At 33.8% G+C, this 24627-nt stretch overlaps 1 protein-coding gene across 1 annotated transcript in view; it reads left to right on the forward strand.

Moving 5' to 3' along the window:
- Positions 1-78: 78 nt before the first annotated feature.
- Positions 79-24627, forward strand: part of LOC125058466 (kinesin-like protein KIF3A) — a 40260-nt gene continuing 15711 nt past the window's right edge. Inside the window, exons 1-5 of the mRNA XM_047662553.1 lie at positions 79-271; positions 474-683; positions 18084-18289; positions 20060-20190; positions 22990-23189. Of these exons, the coding sequence (XP_047518509.1) occupies positions 266-271; positions 474-683; positions 18084-18289; positions 20060-20190; positions 22990-23189 (753 nt within the window). The 5' untranslated portion in view covers positions 79-265. The remainder of the gene's footprint in view (positions 272-473; positions 684-18083; positions 18290-20059; positions 20191-22989; positions 23190-24627) is intronic.

Consider the following 24627-nt stretch of genomic DNA (forward strand, 5'->3'; position numbering starts at 1 on the left):
ATCAAATACCGGAAGTAAACTTCAATATTGCCATTATAATAGTGATATTAACTGGAAACACTGGAAGTAGAGTTGTCATTTTAGTAATTTCATTTTCATTTCATTTCGTGAGCGAGTCAACGAGACAACCGAATTCAGTTTTTGGGGCCAAGGAAAAGTAGGTCGACAGTATTGATTTTTACTCAATCTACGACAAACAAAGACGTAACTTCGTCAGTGCGGTAACGAGCAGGGAGTGTGCATTGGACGAAGAAAAGCCTTCAAAATGCCCGTAAGTTATCTTATTCTTATCACGTGATATTCGTTAAAATATAGGATTTCGTAATTCACAGCCAATTGCATCAAAATTCCAATTGGAAAATTATTGCCTACGTACGCAAGTGTTCTCATGTTAATCATTTCCTCGTGAGTCATTTAATTATCTCAGGGTCATATAACTACGCATTAAGGCACGTGTAATTTTTCGTGGTTAGGATGCAGAGATGGGCGGGACAGTCGAGAACGTTCGGGTTGTGGTGCGCCTGCGCCCTATGGATCAGCGGGAAAAAATTGACGGCACCTACAATTGCGTGTCAGTTGATTCTGTAAACAACACCATAGCAGTCACACGGAGCAACGTTTCTCCGCCGGATCCGCCAAGGATTTACGCCTACGATGCCGTTTTCGATAGCAACACGAGTCAGGTATTATATTATGACGTAATTCAACTATAACATCGCTTCTATTATTTCCATTTTAAGCGCAGTCATGGAAGTTATAGGTACATATACCTTTATGTTCTATTTTCATATAACAATTTTCTATGTGGGAATATTCCATTCATTTAATCTCAATCGCATTTTCAAGTCGTAAGTAACCTTGAAGCATAGTACTTGCAACACAAAGTGTTTCTAATTTATCTATTATTACTTAACAATTTTATTTGTGAATCATTTACAATGGGTTTTGATAAAGCGGTTTCATGAAATTCCTGCTTTTAGATCACTCATTTTCCTGTTGGATTCTAATTAATAATAATTAATATCAATTTATTTAGTTATACATTTATAAGTGTATTCATTGTTATTGATTCAAGAAAATCTTATTGTCTTTATTATTGTCGTTTAGCTTTTAATATAAAACTGCAGTCTAGAACCAGGAAACAATTCTGCATTATCTGAGTGGTACTTATAATTTATTAGTGTTCTATATAATTACTATCTTATCTACCATGAAAATGATAAGTGCAGTACTAGGTATAAATCCTGTTGTTACATTAGTCTGTGTGAATTAAATCAAATTGCTAACATATTACCACTTTATGGAGAGTAATTGATGACATCTACTTTATGCTTATTTTTAACATCTATTATATGGCCCAAGAGCTTTAGTCATGCAAAATATATAGTAGTAAATTAACTTGTTACAAAAAAGTATCTTTTGAGTTTACATGATTTTTTTTATAATTTATTAGTTGTTTTAATAGTTAGGACAGTTATATAATTTTATTTAAACATATATTTTAATTATTTTTTTAATAAGATTTCCGAAATTTAGTCATTTTCATGAATTTCTCACGTTTATAAGGATATAATTAATACTTCGGAATAAGAATACATTAAGATAGTCATAACTACACATCAAACAAATTTTGATACTGCAATCTAAGAACTGTTTAAAGCTAGGTCGACTACTATATGAATCTATGGCACAAAGGCGATATTTGTGCATAATTTCTCGTATTCTAGTTAATTTATTCTATTGTTCATGCCCTTCAGTAAGTACCAGTACCATTAGTCGTACCTACGTAACTGGCCTTGTTACCGAGGCCATCCTATCAAGGCTTTATACTAACGAGTTGCGACCTTTTATTTTTCAACTAATGATCCCTTTACGTAACGATGGTATTAAACTATTATTAATTGAAGTTGGTAAGCCTAGTTTTGCACATTGTAGACGAAGTTTCGGGATCGGATTTTGACATATGGGAAGACGTACTTAGCGCTACGCTTCGACTCTCAATTGTAGAGTATGGACGGCGTAAAATATTTACTAATAGTGTATATAAAAAAAGGTGCGTGTACTTATGTACGCGCGTAAGAAGTTATACTTCTTTGGTATTATTAAAAATAGTTTTTGATTGCATTCAAATAATTCATTACAATTAAATAATCAAAGACTGGAAAAGGAGTCATTAAAATCAATTCGGTTTACATTTGAACAATTAAATAAATAAATATTTATTACTCTCTTACATGAAGTGTAACATAAATTCTATTATTATTCGAATGTTGTTTTTAAATTATGTCCAATGCCGTAGCATCTTCCGTGGGCAACTTCATTCTGTTAATTTTGTGTCACGGTGCGCGCGCATCGTGAAATTTCACTCTCATCAATTTTTCATAACGCGCCTAAAGACGTATAACTTTAACAAGTAAATTTTGATTGTATGTTGTGATTTTTTTTCATAAAACTGATTCTTTGTATAAAATTTGTATTTGTTAATTTTCTTAAATCTTATAAAAGTCCAAGCCAGCAAGAAGACAGAACACAGAAGAAAGAAGACAAATTATGACCCGTCCACCATTCGTCCAGATTGGCGTGTTTTACCTCCGTCAGTCTTGTCGAATGGTGGGTAGGTTGTGGTTACAATCATCAAGAGGAATTTCACCTTTTAAATTTACTAGACTACCCTCAATTCAAAAAAAAATTTTTTTTAAATTTGGAACGGTAACTTTGAGCTATATATAATAGATTTATATTTTCATTGTTACGAAACTTTTGAGGGTAGTCACATTTTTTCGTCGGAAGTTACATACGCGATGTTCTATATGCATATTGCACGTCCTTTGACGGTGCATTGGGGCTCAGTGCTCATGTATCATGAATGTTGCGTTTACAATCGTCGAAGACCGAAGAGAAGACTGGAGCTTTTGTTATCTATTGTTACCAATAAGTATATTTGTGATTATCAACCTAATATTATTTAAGTATATTAATACAATTGTGTAGGGGAGCGTTCAAGTATTACGTAACGTATTTTGGGAGGGGTATTTTGGGGGGTGTTAAATTACGCGTTATTGGTTAATATTTTTTTCGACTTACACCACAGAATAGTAACTAAAGAGTCACTAGGTGGTGACGAAACGTTTTACTATACTTGGGTACTGAAAAACGTTACGGCGAGTTACATGGGGGGGGGGAGTCAATAATCTCCAAAAATTGCGTTACGTAATACTTGAACGCTCTCTAGGCTATAATGAACTTTATTATTTACTGGCCCTGACGGTTTTAATATAGTTCTGAAATATGTTTTATTCCTTTCCTACCCACACCCATATAAAAATATGACAATGGTTCTAAAAACTGTCATTTGTCAAGTTTCTCTATGGTCAACGCAGAATAAATAAAATGTAAATTGCTTGGTACTACAAATTTTGCATATAAGTCAATTGTCAAACTTCAAGTTTCACCAGCGACCTTAAATTTATCAGTTAATTTACACTGATTTGAACAGCAAGTGTTTAGTTATGAAAGTTCTGTTTTCTAAATATTGCAACCTTGGCTGTCGCTGCTAAAACTTAAAACTGCTAATGAAAAGCGGGGTTGGAAAATCGATTTTTTCGTATTGTCAGACCCCGTTATTTTGAATTTTAAACTATACGGAACATTTAACACCTAATGGCTGTATTTGTAACTAATAAATTTCATTTATTTATTTCGTAATCCTATAGCTAACATGATAAAAGTGCGTGCGTACAAAGTACACATGTCAGAAGTGAAACTTCTTTGGCAAACTAATTTTTGTCTTGTTCATATTTATACAAATCTAAAACTTTAGATTTCCGAGACTTAGAGGGAGGGGAAAAGGAAGATATGTTAGGAATTTAATTGTCATTGAAATATTAATAGTGTCGAAAATTAATACAAATAATAAATTTATTTCTTCGATTATAATAACACGTGGAATTTTAATCATTTGAGATTTCAGTAAATTATTTTGCATAAAATAAAAAATACTAATATTTCATAAATTCTCTTTACGAAATTGTAATTTTAAAAATAGAATTTCTATAATGTAATTTGCCCTTCTCACTCTCTCAATCGGTCTCTCCCTTTTCTTCGACAAAAACGCTGCACATGATCGTGACGTTTCATCCGTAAAAATGTAACCCTCAAGCGCCTAAAGAAGTTTCACTTCAAAAATTATATATACCGTAAAAATTATACTAAAAATATAGCCAGATAATGAATATTTATAATATTTACCTTCAAAAAGGTTCAAAAATTTACAAACTTTTAACTAAGAGATACTTTGGTTGTGTTGTGTGATGGTGTAATTTTTATTACTATTTTCTATAAACATTTCTTATACATAAAATTAAAAGCCGCCTTACCCTCCAAAGTGAAAATTCTAAAACTAGATTTAGCCCTAAACCGTACGTCAAAAATGTATTGGATTTTGACAGTCATATCGCTAAGTGTGACTTAAGTATGTCAAAATCGTTTTTCTATTTTTATTTAATACACTAACCCATTTTCCCGTTAATAAAATCTGTTTGAGAAACCGTTACTGGTATTTGTACTCTTAAAGAGATTGCAGACAAGGTTTAAAAACAAATAGTAATATAATTGATGAATTCTCTTGTTTAAACATATATTTGTACTAGCAGAACTGCGAAGCGTTGCTGTGGCTAAGGTTTTTATTATATTACATAGAAGTCAACTATTCAAGGGAAACGGTAGGAGAACACCAGTCATGGGGACCACCATGCTTTTTTGGTGGTTATGCCATTAAATTGTAGCTGTGATTGTGACTATCAAATAATAAACAAATATTTTGCAATAAAATAATATTGCGGGTATAAATTGAGATGTAAGCTATCCTATCTTTTAAGTTGGATCAAACTACACACGGTGTGCAAATTCGATTGAAATGTCAAATCATATGTATTTATTTATAAGTACAATATATTTAAAAGATAAAAGAGAATACACACATACACATCGATTATATCAGAACATAAAAATTTCAAAGCAGTTAAGTTCGGAGGATCTTTCATATAAAAGAAACTATTTGGTAGAAGCTAAGTGTCAATTGGCTTTAATCGTTTAAACCATGAGCTTATCTAATATATAAAATTCTCGTGTCACAATGTTCGTTCCCATACTCCTCCGAAACGGCTCGACCGATTCTTATGAATTGTTTAATCATATACTGAGAATTTTATTTTTTAGAAAAAAAAATTGTTTTAATTTTTTTTACAGCTAACAAAAATACATACAACCCTTAGATGTCACCCCTCTACCATCATCTCCTATCTTTACTATAGTAGATAGTTATTTTTATTGAACTAAAAATGTTTCCTAGAAATAATATAGTTTAAACTCTTTATACCGTCATTCGCTGTAACAAACCGCTCTCTATAACGCAAAATTGACATCGACATTCTCTATTACGAAGAAATATTTTCATAGATATCAAATAGTTAAGTGTAATTGTTTTTATAATCAGCTTACAAAACCCTATGAGGTGCTGACATTTCTAGGAAAGACACCTGAGGTCATCAACAACCTTCTAGGCTTTGTTATTTTTAATTGCATTAACTTGTGTGCCATTATCCGTAGATTACATTGCCTGTAGGAAATTTTTGTATCAGATACTACGAAAAAAAAAGGGTGCGTGTACTTATGTACGCGCGTAAGAAGTTATACTTCTTTGGCGTTATTAAAAATAGTTTTTGATTGCATGCAAATAATTAATTACAATTAAATAATCAAAGACTGGAAAAGGAGTCATTATAGTCATAAAGTTCAGTTTTGAAAAATTAAATAAATAAATATTTATTATTATTCTCTTACATTAAGTGTAACATAAATTCTATTATTATTCGAATGTTGTTTTTAAATTATGTCCAATGCCGTAGTATCTTCCGTGGGCAACTTCATTCTGTTAATTTTGTGTCACGGTGCGCGCGCATCGTAAAATTTCACTCTCATCAATTTTACATAACGCGTGCGATAGAAAAGGGAAATAAGTAATGTTAGAATACGTTTAGGACTCAGTCCAGATAATAATTTAATCCATAGGGAAGAGAATAAAAAACAAATTTAACCATAATATAACGGAAACTCTGTATAACGAAAACAGTTCCCTTGAAATCGTTATAAAGAGTTTTCACTGTACATGGCAAGACAAAGTCGACCCGGCGACTAGTAACTAACATAAAATTAGGGGTTGCGATGTTGGACTTATTAAAGGGTTTTTAATTCTAAGTGATTTCTGTTACCTATAAAGAATATCAGTGATGTCTATTGGAAACGTGAATGTTATATTACAATTTATGAGTATGAAAAAGTAAAGGGCTTTATAACTAAACTGATGTTTGGTCTAATTATAAACTAAAAAATACATATACAGGGTGGCCAAAAAGTCGTGGATCAAACGCAAATAGGGGATTCGGGGTAGGGGCAGGGGTTGACCTTAGAGACCTCCCGTAGAACAATTTTTTGCCGCTGATGACCTCATCTATCCCCTATTTGCGTTTGATCCACGACTTTTTGGCCACCCTGTATACTAGCTGACCCGGCAAACATTGTTTTGCCATGTATGTATATTATTTCTAGAAAACATTTTTTAGTTCAATAAAAATAAGTATCTACTATAATAAAAAATAGCGGTTGATCGTAGATGGGTGAAAATTAATTTAAATATTCACTTATAATACCACAAGAGCTTCAAAATTATCGAAATGCCCGATAATTTTGAAGCTCGTGTGGTATTCGGGGGATTATTTTTCCGACCCAAATGTCGGCCAATAGAATTTCACCATGAGACGAAATGTACAGTTAACAAATAAGAATTTCATAATGAATAAAACAACTACTTAATACTTTTCTTGAAGCAACGACCAGAGAAAATTTTCACAAAAATTTTTCAGTATAATACCATGTAGGTTGTACCACGTGACGTCGAATGGTGCAATTCTATTGGCCGATATTTGGGTCGGAAAAATAATCAATTTAAATCACTTCTGATTATAATTCAGACGCACGTATTAAACTCGCACTTTTTTTCTTCATTTTTCTACTATACTTATTTTGTGTCTTTCTGTGTGTGTTTTGTTAGTAATAAATGTTGTGTCTATGTCTAAAAAAGGGTTTTTAAACCAGTTTTTGTCATTGAAACAACATTCTTTTTTATATCTAATTAATTAATAATTAGTATCAGTACTATATGTAAGATTATATGTATTTTTATAAGGGCGTGCCACCCTTAAGGGTGGAAAGGTTTGAAAGTATGAAAACACGATCTATTTTACATAAATCAGTCAAGTTGAAAGTTACAAGCAGACACGAGGCACGAGAATTTGATTTTATAGAAAATTATTTTTATACAATTTATTACTGTTTCACAGTGTTAGAAGTTAGAACGCTATTTACATAATTTCGCTATATATCTATTAATATATACATATATAAGAAAAATGGTCTTCGTTTGAGGCTCTTTCACGCCTAAACCACTGATCGACATGAAACTATTGCCATTGCCATTGAATTTTTTCCTAGATGGTTTATGGCTATTTATTTTTTAAATTCCAACGTTTCTTCATTTTTTTATTGCTGTTTTACTTTTATGAAAATGTATACATACGGACTTCACCGCGGAAACATTCGGGGAGGCTTCCTAGAACCTCAAAACGTCAACATCTGTTAAAATTTTCGAAAATTTTCAGTTTTCTTAGCGGGAAGTTTTTTTAAAAAATAATAATATCTAATGAAACATAAAATTTTATTTATTTCCTATTTTAATTCGCCCAGCAAAGCGGCCGGGTAACGGCTAGTATACTTATATTTGTAAATTAATCGTCGTACTAAAGTTATGTTAGATTCCTTGGGACATTTTAGTGTTCAACAAAGAATCTATGAAACATGAAGTCAAAGTCAAAAATCATTTATTCATGTGTAAACACAATGTACACTTATGAACGTCAAAAAAGAAATATACATTAAATGATTCTAATTTTACATTTACTGCCAGTTCTCAAATCAAGGGCGTAGAACGGGAGAGAACTGGCTAAGAACTCTCCGCCACTCTTTTTAATTGTTAAGTTTTTTGTTTTACACAACGTTTGTAAGGAGCTGCAACCATTACACCATGTTCCACGTGACATCTTAAGTTATTAATAATAATAAAATAAATTAAAAACAAAGATTTGTCCTCTATCAGCAGGAGGCATGGTGAAATAGGAGCACGCACTTACATTCTCGTGGGAACATACGCAAATACATAGTCGAAACAACTAAATAAATGGAGATCTATAGGCCAGAAACAACCTCTCACTATCCAAGATGTGATATATTATATGTTAGAGACAAAATTACGCGATGAAGTTCGGTAAATATAAGGTCCGCTACATTCCTAACATTGTCTTTGTTCGTGATATTAGTAGGTGAGGAATCTATGAAAGATAAGTTTCTAAAAAAGGGGATTTATATACCATAGACAACCTCTCACTATCCAAGATGTGATATATTACATGGTAGAGACAAAATTACGAGACAAAATTCGCTAAATATAAGGTCCGGTAGGGGGCCTCATAGCCTAGCGGTCTTATTAAGTGGCAGCTAGGTGAGGGGTACCGGGTTCGATTCCCGGTTCGAGGGCAAGTTTTAATTTAATTTAAATTTGTTCTCGGCCTTTGGGAGGGTTGTGCGGTACCGGGCGAGTGCTTAAACCGTACATGGAGGACACGGTCGAATTTCTAAAGACAAGCACGAATTATAAAAAATCCTATTACTTGACGCTGGCTAATGCACAAATCGTGCCAGAGCCATAAATTTAAGAAAAAAAAAATAAGGTCCGCTATATTCCTAACATTCTCTTTGTTCGTGATAGTAGTAGGTAAAGAATCTATGAAATATAAGTTTCTGAAACCCCAATGTATATTTGCCATAGACAATCTCTTACTAGCCAAGATGTGATATATTACATGTTGGAGACAAAATTACGAGACAAAATTCGGTAATATAAGGTCCGGTACATTCCTAACATTCTCTTTGTTCGTGATAGTAGGTACGAGGTGGGATGGATCAATAGCAACGCGCAGACTGAACGCGCGGGTCGCAACCTCGCCCCACTAACCTACTTCCGCTGATTAAACACGTAGTGAATAGAATATTTGAAAAACGAACGGAGATTAGAAACGTTTGAATATGGAACGGAAAACAAATATGCTTGAGGCGTTTGAATATGGAATTTTTTTAAATTTAAATCTCGTGAATAAAAAAATATTCAATATTCGATCTGTGGTTAGGCTAAAGTTTTTCGACCATATATATTCAATTTTAAGTAAATTGCGCAATCTCAGGCGAAATCAACAAAATGCTAACAAATGGACAAGCGACGTGACCCGCCATTTTGTTGAAGCGTTTTGAGATGCGTTCAAATGGATTTCGAATTTCGATACAGTGAAACAGCGAATATTATTAAAATCTTCATTGAATCATGAAGACAGAAATCTAAATACATAATTTTAATTTTGAAATCATTTAAAAACTTACAATGACTTTCCAAATACTATATAAGATTTATATTTTGTATTACAAAAATGAGTGTTTGAAAATGGAATGTCGAAATTTCAATATTTTTAATTGGGCACAACTCGAAATTACTTTCTATAATGTAACGTTTGAATTAAGAACGGAATTTAACTTTGTATAACAAAAGTGTTTTGAAAATAGAATGTTCAATTTGAATAAATTCTTAATGGCGACTTCTCTAAATGCCACATTTCTAAATGTCTGTCTGTTACTATGGATACCATTGGATAAAACGTCGTTACCATGGTAACGCGGGAACCTTTTTCCCCCGTTTTCTAATCAGGCCATTCGAGCCTGGTGAAACATGGTTTGCAAAGGGAACTATTATATGTTAGAAGCCTGAGGGAAAAATACTAAACTGATTTTGATGAAACTTGCATTTTTTTGATATGTCTAATTTCCTTAAAATTTGTGGACAAAACATACATTTCGGAAATTTAACAAATTTAGTCAAATCAAATCCATTTATTTATTTAGGTAACACAATGTACACTTATGGACGTCAAAAAGACTAAATAATCTTTATTAAGTCGATTAAATGATATAAAATGCTTATCCATTGAATTTGCTTTGATAGATTTTCTATACAAAACATTTCAACTAAAGTAATCATCTCTCTCTTCATCACATTATAAACACAATATGATAGAAAGAGACAAACGAGTGACTGTATTTTTATAAATATTAAAGAACATTTCAAATCGTTCACAGCGTCAGATCGATCTTAGTTTCGCAATGGCGCCTCTGTCGGCCATTTTGGAATTTCAAATATTTGTATTTGTGTTTTACAATTCTGTCAAAGTAACTAATTAACTTAACTGAGTTTATTAACAGTTTATTGATATTGTTGAACCTTACATTAAACAACTATTTAGCTATAAGATTTTGATGTTTTATAATTTTCGTAAGTTAGATATTATTTATTGTCAATAATGATAATGTCGAAAAATATATAATACTAGTAGACTCGGGCAAGCGTTGCTGTGGCTAAGATTTTTGTTATATTACATAGTAGTAAACTATTCAAGAGAAACGGCAGGAGAACACCAATTCACCATGCTTTTTTGGTGGTTATGCCATTAAATTGTAGCTTATGTGAAACTTTGGTAATTATTTTGATAAAGATCAATACCTAGGTACGAATAAAGAGCCTTTTCTAGCGGTGGTATTTTAATAAAAAAATAATAATAAAAGGACACTTATTGTGACGTAACTATAAAAGATAGAGACATGCTGTCGCGACATTTTTTATAGATAGTGTGTCCTGAAAAATTGTAATACATCATTTTGTTCTACCATTAATAGTTTTCGCAGCGCACGCGATTGAAGGAAGTTTTTTGTTATTTTTTTTTACCTTGGGTTAGATTATTCAAGTTTTAGTAAGCATCCCTAATTATTTTGAAAATAAAACATAGCCTATGTCACTCGGGAATAGTGTAGCTTGCCAACGGTGAAAGAATTTTTGAAATCGGTCCAGTAGTTTCGGAGCCTATTCATTTCAAACAAACAAAAAATCAAATCTTTCCTCTTTATAATATTAGTATAGATTAAATACATAATATCGCTAAGCGAACATATATGTCGATAGTCTCAGACAGTATTCAGTAGCAACGTATTTGTTAACGATCTGTGCAACTGGTTCTAGCCCTTCGTATAGCAAATTTGACCTTCGCCACATATCCCTAAACCGTGTTCTTGGAGAACACTATAGTTTCTCACCACCTCACCATTAAGATTTATAAATAGGCCATTTACCAAAAAATTACACACCCTACATTCATTATATATCTTAATATATATAAACTAGCCGTTTCGCGCCCGCTTTGCTGGACGAATTAAAATAAATTTTATGTTTCATTATTTTATTTTTTTTTCATATTTTTATTATTCTTCTTTTTAACTTCCCGCTAAGAAAATTGAAATATTTCGAAAATCGAGTTTTTAACAGATGTTGACGTTTAGAGGTTCTAGGAAGCCTCCCCGAATGTTTCCGCGGTGAAGTCCGTATGGATAAATTTTCATAAAAGTAAAACAGCAATAAAAAAATGAAGGAACGTTGGAATTTAATAAATAAATAGCCATAAACCATCTAGGAAAAATTTCGCATCGAATGGTGGTAGTTTCATGTCGATACGATCAGTGGTTTAGGCCTCTTTTGGGCCTCTATTGAGCCTCAAACGAAGACCATTTTCATTATATATATATATAGATTACGTGTCACGTTGTTTGTCCGCTATGGACTCCTAAACTACCGAACCGATATCAATCAAATTTGCACACCGTGTGTAGTTTGATCCAACTTAAAAGATAGGATAGCTTACATCTCAATTTATGCCCGCAATATTATTTTATTGCAAAATATTTGTTTATAATTTGATAGTCACAATTCTAAGAGATGGCGCTGTGTTGAAAGTACCAACGTTTCACATAAGCTACAATTTAATGGCATTACCACCAATAAAACATGGTGGTCCCATGACTGTTGTTTTCCTGCCGTTTCCTTTGAATAGTTTACTACTATGTAATATAACAAAAACCTTAGCCACAAACGCTTGGCCGCGTCTGCTAGTCTTAATATATATAATTTACGCGTCACGTTGTTTGTCCGCTATGGACTCCTTAACTACTGAACCGATTTCAATCAAATTTGCACACCGTGTGCAGTTTGATCTAACTTAAAAGATAGGATAGCTTACATCTAAATTTATACCCGCAATATTATTGAGGTTTATATAGAGAAAATTCACAGAAAAACCTAAAAGGTTTTCATTCCGGAAAACCGAACAGTCTCTGGGGTAGCATAGCAAAATGTTCCATGTTGGTATGTAGTAAAAAGGTAGGCTAAGTAAAATCACATTAAGGAGAAACGAAGTTCGCGGGGGCATCTAGTTATTTATATTAAAGCAAAGCAGTGTTGGCCTAGTGGCTTCAGAGTGCGACTATCATCCCTGAGGTCGTAGGCTCGATCCCCGGCTGTGCACCAATGGACTTTCTTTTTTTTCTTTTGACGTGATAACGTCTTTAAAATCGTTTTAGTCGGGTGACATGTTCAGAAGCTTGTGTCACACCAAAACCTCACGAGCGCGATCGCAGGTATAACGAGAGAGAGACGGACCGATCTCCCGTCTCATCTCGAGCGCTGCCAGTCATTCCGTGAATGTATGAAGAAAAATGTATATCATAGTCGAATAAGTAAACTTGTCATTTTACACCCGAAATTTATCATCAAAAGTGTGAATAAAACGATAGATGTAATTTAAAATTTGAAAAAATAGTTATCTTCATTAATTCCTTACTTCCCAAAAACTTATATCACCAATAAGACGTTATCACGTAAACATCTCGATCGTAAACCTACTTTACAAACAACCAATTTTTTTTTTTTAATTTAACATTTGCTCGATCGGTGAAGGGAACGTGAGGAAACCGCGTTGCCTTAGACCTTAGTCGACGGCGTTTGTCAGTCACAGGAGGCTGTTACTTGCCTATTAGATTGACATATCATGGAACACATACAGAAGTCTGAGGCCCGTAAAGAATTAATCATTATTGTTAAGGTTATTTATTTATTAGAACCCTCTATTTTAATTTAATTCAGTTTGTTAGCATAAGGTTTATGTAACTACTTTATAACTTAAATCTAGCATTTAATCAACTGTCTTTAAGTTAAAGGGAGTTTCGTAACGAATTCTTTTTTCAAAATTATGTAGTCATAAACGAATGAGGTCAATGGAACGCGTTGTGAAACGTCTTCGTTCCATTTTCAAATGAGATGCACAGATAAACACGAATAGACAAAAGAGGTGGATGATAGTGAATTTTACGCGCCATTAATATTATTCTTGATGGCGCGATATTTTTGTAGTTGTTAGATAATTGTGAATGAATTCTTGCCATGATATATTTCCTATATAAAAACAAAGTACGTGAGTACAGGCCATAATAGAAATAGTGATTGCGTCCCTTAACAGGTATTAACATCTTACTAATATTATAAACGCGAAAGTTTCTAAGACTGGATGTTGTGTTTCACGTAAAAACTACTGAATGGATTTTAATGAAACTTTACAATAATATAGCTTATACATCAGATTAACACATAGGCTACAATTTATAAAGATACCAGCTGACCCGGCAAACGTCGTTTTGCCATGTATTTCTAGGAAACATTTTTTTAGTTCAATAAAAATAACTATCTACTATAATAAAAAATAGGGGTTGATCGTAGAGGGGTGAAAATTAGGGGTATGTATTTTTTAATGGCACAATATAAAAAATATAAAATTTCGTCCAAAACATAAAAATAAAATGTCATGGGTGGACAACCCTTATCACTTAGGGGTATGAAAAATAGATAGTAGCCGATTGTCAGACCTACTGAATATGCATATAAAATTTGATAAAAATCGGTCAAGCCGTTTCGGAGGAGTATGGTAACTAACATTGTGACACGAGAATTGTCCAAAATATCAAGTAAGTAGGAAAAAATCTACCATCTGCGAGCTATTCTGGCGTGCGCTGCCAAAACCGCTAGAGTTACACATATGTAATGTATGATGGAAATGTTTATCTTGAATAGTCAATATCTTGAGTAGTTTTTTTCTATTCCGCGCTAATAAAAGCTACTTGAAATAGTATTTGGTTAATAAATGTGTGTGTGGAGCTGTGTTACAAATGTAACGAAACATTGAAAGGAAACAATGACCGCGCAATTCAAACGTATTTTTATTACCCATAAATATTTGACTTATCATTTAAAACGTCTATGTATACTCATTATACAATAGTTTCCCAAAGAAAAGCTTTTATGACATTATCTATCTTTATATATATATAATGAAAATGGTCTTCGTTTGAGGCTCTTTCACGCTTAAACCACTATCGACATGAAACTACCACCATTCGATGCGAAATTTTTCCTAGATGGTTTATGGCTATTTATTTTTTTAATTCCAACGTTCCTTAATTTTTTTATTTCTGTTTTACTTTTATGAAAATTTTTCCCGCTAATAAAAACCGCAAAACGTCAACATCTGTTAAAAACTCGATTTTCGAAATATTTAAATTTTCTTAGCGGGAGGTTAAAAAGAAGAATAATAAAAATATGAAAAAAAATAAAATAATGAAACATAAAATTTATTTTAATTCGTCCAGCAAAGCGGGCGCGAAACGGCTAGTATAATATAAAAGAAAAATTTTCCCGCCATTTGTTGGCGGCCATGTTTTCATAGAGAACTGTGCTAATCAACCATTTGAGTAGTGATAAAATATGTGTTCCGCCATTATGTACTGGCGTAACATTTTAATGGTGAAGGAATTTGAAATTCATTTGGTTTTGATTTTATTTGCATAAAACAAATAATATGAATAAATCAAAATCATTTATTCATTTGGGTAACACAATGTGCATTTATGAACGTCAAAAAGAAATGAAATGCTTCTAATTTATATTTACTGTAATCTCTTTATTTAATTTCCAAACACAAAATAAACGGTTTTATTAAAAAGAAAATGAACGTCATTTGTTAGATATGATATGTCATAGTTTTCTGCTAAAGTAACCTTTCCATTTAATAAAATATGTTATCCGCCATTTTGTAGTGGCGTAACATTTTAATGGTGAAGGAATTTGAAACATCCATTTAATTACTAGAACCCAAAGGCAAGAATAAAACTGTTTATTAAAAAAAAGTGCGTGCGTACAAAGTACACATGTCAGAAGTGAAACTTCTTTGGCAAACTAATTTTTAACTCTTGTTAATATTTATACAAATCTAAAACTTTCGATTTCGGAGTCTTAGAGGGAGGAAAAAGGAAAATAATATGTTATGAATTTAATTGTCTTTGAAATATTAAGTGTCGAAAATTAATACAAATATTAAATTTAATTTTCTAAATTTATTTCTTCGATAATAAAAACACGTGGCATTTTAATTTACAATTCGTCATTTGAGATAACTCAATAGATTTATGTCATAAATTCTCTTTACGAAATTTTAATTTTAAAAATAGAATTTCTATAAGGTAATTCGCCTTTCTCACTCTCTCTAAATCTCCAAATCCTTTTTTCCGACAAAAACGCTGCACATCTTCGTGACGTTTTTGTATAAATTGTACCCTCATGCGCCTAAAAAAGTTTCACTTCAAAAACAGTAACGATCTGACCTCAACGAAACCGTTATAATTATTTTGTGACCCAAATACAAGAAATGCGGAAGAAAAATAGTTTAATTTCTTCGCAAAGAAACGGGGTCAGTGGGACACGTAGGGACAGGGAGGCAACGTTACCAATTACCATAGAGAATAGAGATTCTAGTTTCAAATATAACCAGAGATGACAATCAAAGACTACATTGTGACATAATGTTAGGAATTTAGTTACAGATACTTACCAGTAAATTGCCATAGATTAAATTGTGACTTAAAAATCTGTTTGGTTACACTAGTAGAAATGCAATCAAAAAATGTATCTCAAAAACCTTTTTTCCAAACCAATTCGACTTAGGATTCAAGAAAAGAGCGTACCAACTCTTAAAAGGCCGGCAACGCACTTGCAAGCACAGGCAATGTGAGTGTCTTTGGGAGTCGGTATCACTTAACATCATCTGGGCTCCGTTACATAAAAAAAAACAATATGTGGGTTATATAATGTATACATATTGTATTTTTTTGTATGTAACTATATAGATACTAGCTGGCCTGGCGAACATCGTACCGCCTAACAGTCTATTCGGGACACCGCGCCGGTCTAGCTAGTAAAATAAAAAAAATAAAGTTGATAATACAACAAATACATTATGTCAAAAAATAAAAATTTACCTTCCCGGAACCCCTCCACTAACACTTGAACTTTATGGTATAGTATTAAGTTCAAATTGCCTTTAAATATTATTACGAATATTTTGTATGGGAATATAGAAAAGTGTTGTTTTTAGACTTTTTTACTCAATTTTTTTTAATTTTCTCTTTCCGTAAGAACCATCCTCGTACTTCAAGGAATATTATAAAAAAAGAATCAGACAAATCGGTCAAGCCGTTTTCATGTTATGTCGTGACAACGGAAAACGGGTTTCATTTATAAATATATAGATAGTTTATTCTCAAAGGGTGTGGTTTAGCTCGTTCCTGAATAAAATGTATGTTTTTCCAATGGATTCTTTTAATATATATCATTGATATATTAATAGACTAGCGTGAGGTTCAGACGCTAACAAACTTCCGTATGTAAATTTGAGGCACGGGACTCAGACTTAAGACTTTAGCAATGTCTAGTTTCTCACCCATACAAGATTAAAAGCGATTGAAAGGCCGGCAACGCACTCGCGAGCTCTTCGGCATTTAGTGTCCACGGTATCACTTAACTATCACTTTTTTTTTTAGTTTTTCCCATTTTTTTTTTAATGTTTTTATGTACAATCCTGTATACATGCCACCTTATTACATAAGATCAAACCGCGGGGCACAGCGAGTAACCTACATAGCTGATTTATGGAAAGAGAAATAGGTCAGTAATTTTGATCGATACTGGACGCCTCCCGACTCTATCATAACTACCGCTTCCGCATTACTTCCGGTTACAAAACGAGGCGTAGCTAATAGGAGGGTAAAGCGACTTATAGACGATGATGCACTGGTTGCAGCAGTATCGGCCTAGTTCTATCATTCCTGAGGTCGTAGCTTCAGCCAGCAACCTTCTTTACGATTTGATCGGTGAAGGAGAACATCGTGAGGAAACCGGCTTGCCTTAGACCCAAAAAGTCTTAGTCACAGGAGGCTGATCACCTACTTGCCTATTAGGTTGACAAATGATCATGAAACATACAGAAATCTGAGGCCCAGATCTAAAAAGGTAGTGCCACTGATTTATTTTTGAAGTTATACTTCTTTAGGCGCGTTATGAAAAGCTGATGAGAGTGAAATTATACGATGCGCGCGCACCGTGACACAAAATTATCAGTATGAAGTTGCCCACTAACGAATTCTTTTTAAACCAGCCGGGCGCCGAGCGTGCGCGAGCGAGATGGGAATAAGACAATCTACAAGTAAAAAGAAATAGAATATGCGTGAAGTTAGCGGCAATGCCAAGAATTTTGAATGACCATAATGACCTTTGTACTACCTTTTAAACAAATAAAGGAGTTTTAATTATTTTTTTCAAAGAAATTTGGCAATGCTTTTTCACAAAGACCTATTGTTTAAAAGGTTATGAAACATACCTAGTTACTAAATTGAATGAATAATATAATAAAATTATTATTAATATTAATTAACAATTGTATAATATACTATATATTATTAAATTATTAACATTATGTATTAATTATTTAATATTTAAAAAAAATAAAGAAAGCCAAAGAATTTTTTGATTCGTTGAACATCAACTCTTGAGTCTTGACCATCGCCGTTCAGTTGCCTGCCTTTCAGTCTTCTATTGCTCAGTGAAACTTCACAATCTGATTTCTTAATTCCCTTTTAAACAACGCTCAAAATATCTTTTACAGATGGACATCTACCTTCAAACAGCAAGTCCGATTGTGGAGGAAGTACTCAAAGGTTACAATGGCACGATATTTGCCTACGGGCAGACGGGCACGGGCAAGACGTACACAATGGCGGGGAGTAATTCCGCCCCAGAGTTGCGGGGCATTATTCCGAACTCATTCGCACATATATTCAGCCATATTGCTAAAGCAAAGGATGATGAGAAGTAAGTTTATATAAAGGCTGCCAACTAGAATAATAAGCCGTTCAATTTACAGCCTAGCCTTTTAACTAAACAGCGCCGTTTAACTAGCGGCCTCAAAGATATTGAACCGGTTGATCTAACAGCTAGGCAAACGAGTTCGATCGATGACGTTTTATTACTTGGCTAGCCTGTTAATTTAAATTTAGCTCCACTCTCAAACTCGAAAGGAAACTCTTCAAACTCTCATTAAGGTTGTATAAATGTCGCAGCCAACTAGATTAATAGGCCGTTCAATCAACAGCCTAGCCTTTTAACTAAACACCGCCGTTTAACTAGCGGCCTCAAAGATATTGAGCCAGTTGATCTAACAATGATTTGGATCGATGATGTTTTATTACTTGCTTGTTGACTGTTAATTTCAGTTTTGCTCCACTCTCAAACTCGTAACGAAACTCTTCAAATTGTCAATATGGCGTCGGCAAACCACAACTTTGATGGTGTCTTCCAAAGTTTTATGAAAAACAGCAAGTACAATGGAAGAGTGTAGTGACAATAATAATGTGAATTTAGCTGTGACTGACTCAGCAATTTAATTTTTAAAGAAATATTTTTTATGTCAGATTTTTTGTGTCATCTTTTTTATTTCTGCCACGTGATCACTCTATCGTACGAATGGCCTAAGCATTAGGCAGTTTATTAAATATTGTTACAAACGCTACGGCTCTTTCAGGCCGCTAGTTAAACAGCGCTGTTTAGTTTGGAGTTTATAAAGGGTTTGAATGTGCTTATCAAAATATATAAAACTAGTAGACTCGGCCAAGCGTTGCTGTGGCTAAGATTTTTGTTACATTACATAGTAGTAAACTATTCAAGAGAAACGACGGGAGAATCCACCATGCTTTTTTGGTGGTTATGCCATTAAATTGTAGCCTATGTCACTCGGGAATAGTGTAGCTTGCCAACGGTGAAAGAATTTTTGAAATCGGTCCAGTAGTTTCGGAGCCTATTCATTTCAAACAAACCTTTCCTCTTTATAATATTAGTATAGATAAATCTGTAATGCTACAACCTTTTTTCCTCTGGACCTCAGATTTCTGTACCTGTTTCATGATATGTTAATCTAATAAGCAAGAAGGTGTTCCACCTGACATAGGCCGTCGACTGTTTGGGTCTAAAGCAAGCCGGTTTCCTCGCGATAAGTGCGGAAACTGAGTCCAAAGTACAAAGTCAAAGTAAAAAAAAAGGGTGCGTGTACTTATGTACGCGCGTAAGAAGTTATACTTCTTTGGCTTTCTTTATTTTTTTTAAATATAATTAATTAATAATTAATATTTAACGTACACAATTTAATAATATATAATATTAAGTATATTATTCAATTATTAATTAATATTAATAACAATTATTATTATTATTTTATTATATTATTAATTCAATTTAATAACTTGGTATGTTTCATAACCTTTTAACTAAGTAACAATAGGTCTTTGTGAAAAAACATTGCTAAATTTCTTTGAAAAAATAATTAAAACGCTTTTATTTGTTTCAAAGGTAAATGTCATTATGGTCATTCAAAATTCTTGGCGTAGCTGCTAACTTCACGCATATTCTATTTCTTTTTACGTGTTGATTGTCTTATTCCCATCTCGCTCGCGCACGCTATAATCACACTGACAACTTTGTGTCACGGTGCGCGCGCAATCGTAAAATTTCAATCTCATCAATTTTTCATAACGCGCCTAAAGAAGTATAACTTCAAAAAAGTGAGGTTTATTATTATTCTCTCTTCAGATTCCTAGTATGCGTGACATATTTGGAGATTTACAACGAGGAAGTACGTGACCTTCTTGGCAACAACCCGCACCAGAGCTTGGAGGTCAAAGAGCGTCCAGATATCGGTGTCTTTGTTAAGGATCTGACGGGTATTTAAATTTTCTTTTAACGACTCATTGGTCTAGTGGTTAGTACCCCTGACTGCGAATCCATGGGTCCCGATCCCCGGCTGAGACGAACATCGATGTGATGAGCATTTGGTGTTGTGCTTAGGTCTTGGGTGTTTAAATATGTATTTATATGTCTATATATATATAATATGTATGTATATCCGTTGTACCCATAACACAAGCTTCACCAGCTTAGCATGGGACTAGGTCAATTGGTGTGAATTGTCTTATAAAAAAAACTAAAAAAAAAACTGCTTTTCATCAATATTTTATAATTAGTAGGTGTCTCGTATCACCTCGACGACCGTCGTTCCACAACTGAGCGTTTTTTAAGGCTGTTTTTGCCGCACACCAACACTATGTGGAACCAGCTGCCCACTGAAGTATTTCCGAACCAATTCGACTTAGGGTCCTTCAAGAAAAGAGCGTTCCAATTCTTAAAAGGCCGGCAACGCACACGCGAGCCTCCTGGCATTGAGTGTCCATGGGCGGCGGTATCACTTAACATCAGGTAATCCTCCTGCCCGTTTGCCCCCTGTTCTATAAAAAAAAGGTTCAGATTTTTGCAACTTCGTTGTTAAAAATAAAAAGAGATTAGCTAACCCGACAAACGTGGTTTTGCCATGTATGTTATTTCTAAGAAACATTATCATAGTTCAATAAAAATAACTATCTGCTATAATAAAAAATAGGGGTTGATCGTAGAGGGGTGATAATTAGGGGTTGTATGTACTTTTATATGTTGTATCATAAAAAATAAAAATATTTTTTTCTGGCGTGGATACCCCTTAGGGGTTTGAAAGATAGATAACGGGTATTTCAACAAGAAGTTTGTTTTTCAATTGTGGCAACACCGAGAACGTGATAGTTTTGACATTTAGTTTTTGGCGGTATTCGTAGCAGGTGCTTTGGCAATTATTACAATGAATTCAATTTCGCTCGAAAATCGCATTAAAATAATTCAAATCCACTATAAAAATGGTGGTTCTGTTAAAGTTACATTTCGTAAAATTCGTGATATTTTCGGCCAGCATAATCGTCCTTCTGAGACCGCTGTTAAGAATTTGGTCGCGAAATTTGAGTCGACAGGCTCGGTACAAAATGTGCCAACACCAACACGTGTTCGACCGGGTCGTTCAACAGAAAACATCGCCGCCGTGAGCCACAGTGTTGAAGAAGATCAAAATTTGTCAATTTCACGACGTTCTCAACAATTGGGGTTATCCAAAAGCACAACATGGCGAATTTTGCGAAAGGATTTGGCTTTGAAGCCTTACAAGATTCAACTGGTGCAGGAATTAAAGCTGATCGACCATTCAAATCGCCGCAGATTCGCTCAGTTCATTCAGGAACAACCTGCTGGTTTTTCTGAAAAAATCATTTTTTCAGACGAAGCCCATTTTCATTTGTCAGGGTACGTCAACAAGCAAAATTGTCGCATTTGGGCTTCTGAAAATCCTAAAGCAATTATTGAGAAGGCTTTGCATACTCAACGTGTTACTGTGTGGTGCACTATGTGGTCTGGAGGCGTGATTGGGCCGTTTTTTTTCGAAGATGAGGCTGGAAATGCGGTAACAGTCAATGGATCACGGTATCGCGAGATGTTAACCACTAAATTTTGGCCTATTATTGATGACATGGATATCACTGAAATGTGGTTTCAACAGGACGGTGCCACATGTCACACAGCCAATGAAACGATCAATTTATTGCAAACCAAATTTCCCGAGCGCATAATTTCGCGAAATTCAGCTGTTAAGTGGCCAGCCAGATCGTGTGATTTAACACCACTGGATTATTTTTTGTGGGGCTATGTTAAAGACAGAGTCTATACGGAGCCAATCGAATCGATTGCAGCCTTAAAACTCAAAATCCGTGATGTCATTAACGAAATAGACCCTCCATTTTGCCAAAAAGTGATTAAAAATTTTGATGAAAGAATCAACATCTGTCAGCGTGGTCGTGGTGGACATTTGCCAGATATCATTTTTCATTCATAATTGCCAAACTTTTCTCTTTGTAATACAATAAAAATTTTATTCATTTTCCTCTAAATTCTTTGTTTTATTTTGTTTTAGAAAACAAAGTTCTTGTTGAAAAACCCTATAGTAGACGATTCGCAGACTTACTGAATATGCATAAAAGATTTCGTAAAGATTTTTTGTGACCTCAACGGCTGATATTTCTGTCAATTAATGTATAATCATAAATAATCAATAAATAATAGTTAAAAAAAACTAAAAATCACGCTTTTAAAGAACATCAAACCAAAAAGTGAAAAATAATTCCTAATTTTTCACTTTTTGGTAATGAACAAAAAATACTGGTATTATTGTGAAAAAGCGTGGGGCGCTCTGTGCCATATTTTTCGTCTATCGAGCAATTATTTTTCACTTTTTAGTTTGATGTGCTTTAATAGCGTGTTTTTTAGTTTTTTTAACTATTATTTATTTTTTAGTTATTTTTTTTTTTCGGATTATTGCATTGTCATCGATCTTTGACAGGTGCGCAAAGTTTGAATTAAATCTGTCCGTTAAAAGTGGGTCAAAATCGAGTCCGAAGGAGTCGGTTACATACATACAGATGAAGCTAATATAAAGCGTGTAAAAATGGGCAATTTATATACGCATCTTTTTTTTTATATAATAGGGGAGCAAACGAGCTTGCGGGACGACCAAAAAGGGCAGTCTACGCAGCCCATAGACACCCATTTTTAGTGGGTTGTCGGCCTTTAAAAAATCTTCCACATTATTATTAAAAACATTTCCTCTCTTCCAGGTTACGTAGTCAACAACTCCGATGAGCTGGAAAAGATAATGGCTGTCGGTAATAAGAACCGACACATCGGAGCAACAGCTATGAACATTGAGAGCTCTCGGTCCCACGCAATTTTCTCCATAACAGTGGAGAGCAGTAAGAAGGGCGCAGATGGAAAGATGCACGTGAAGATGGGGAAGCTGCATCTTGTTGATTTAGCGGTGAGTTATTAAAGATCGACGCAAGTTGAATTTGATAGGCCACTATGAACTGATTCCAATTAGATCTCCAATCAGGCGCTGAATTTGGACTCGGTTTCCACACTTATACTCTAATTTTTCATTCCGTAGAATTCTGACATAATGTGACATGTCAGAGATGGCAAACCTTTTTTGGCCGGGCACATTTTTCAATTTCAATACGAGTCTAAACTGAGTTTAATTTTTTGTGTTTTTTTTGTCTTTTGAAAGAAGTTTCACTTCAAAAATTTGCGACGACCACTTATGACCTCAGACCTGCCCAAAATACATAAAAATCGGTGAAGGCGTTCGGTCGATTTTGTATATTTAGTTTGTAATGGTTAGAAAATATAATTTCCATTGGATGGTATCCATTTACGGTAGCTCTTCAATTACTGAAGGCCAGGAGAACTTCGAATTCCCTCTTTTTTTATTGCCAACACAGATGTGATACTGCTGTTTATGGAGGATGTGGCCAAGATATGAGACTTTCCTCTGTTTTCTTCTGTTGTTTCCATCCGCAACATCCTACTATAACTTCACATCTCATTGGCTGCGAGGTTTTTCAAAAGTAAAAAATCATTTATTCATGTAGGTAACACAATGTACACTTAGTATTGTGTTTTATTGACATAACCTTTACACATTTAAAGAAAAAAATCGGTTGTCTGTAAAGTTGGTTTACTGACGATGGTTGAACGTGACAACGTCATAAAAAAATATTGATGGGATGGTTGCATTTTTCAAAAAAAAAATTAAATTTTATTTGTTTGATAGGTATTTTGTATGGATATAGAGAAGGAGGTAAATGGAAATCACAATTGAATTGATCAAGTTACATTTATTTGTACGCATAAATACAATTATGTCAATTTTAAATGGAACGCCTCAGAGCGAGGTAACGCCGCACGAGTCATGTTTTTTCGTGCGTGCAGCCGGCTCCATCGAATTATAAGACGTTGTCACGTCAAAAACTTTTTAACTGGATTAAAGTTATGTATTATTATAAATTTACAATTATTTAACATAACATAACGTGACCACGCACGCTGTAAAGCACGCGAAACGTCGGATAAATTTAAAATTATGTTAAATAATTGTAAATTTATAATAATACATAACTTTAATCTGGTTAAATAGTTTTTTCTTTACAATGTACACTTATGAACGTCAAAAAAAGAAATATACATTTAATGCTTCTAATTTTACCTTTACTGCCAGTTCTCAAATCAAGGGTGTAGAACGGAAGAGAAGAACTGGCAATAAACTCTCCGCCACGCTTTTTTTTCATAGGTCTCTTTTCATGATCCCAGTTTTATACTCCTCATCTTGGCATGTCTTTGCTAAAATGCTGTCACATTCTTTGGCTTAATAGGTTGTTGGCACCGTTTATATTTTAATGTATACAAAATATTGTAAA

Source organism: Pieris napi, chromosome 18, assembly GCF_905475465.1.
Source record: "Pieris napi chromosome 18, ilPieNapi1.2, whole genome shotgun sequence".
Classification (NCBI taxonomy): Eukaryota; Metazoa; Arthropoda; class Insecta; order Lepidoptera; family Pieridae; genus Pieris; species Pieris napi.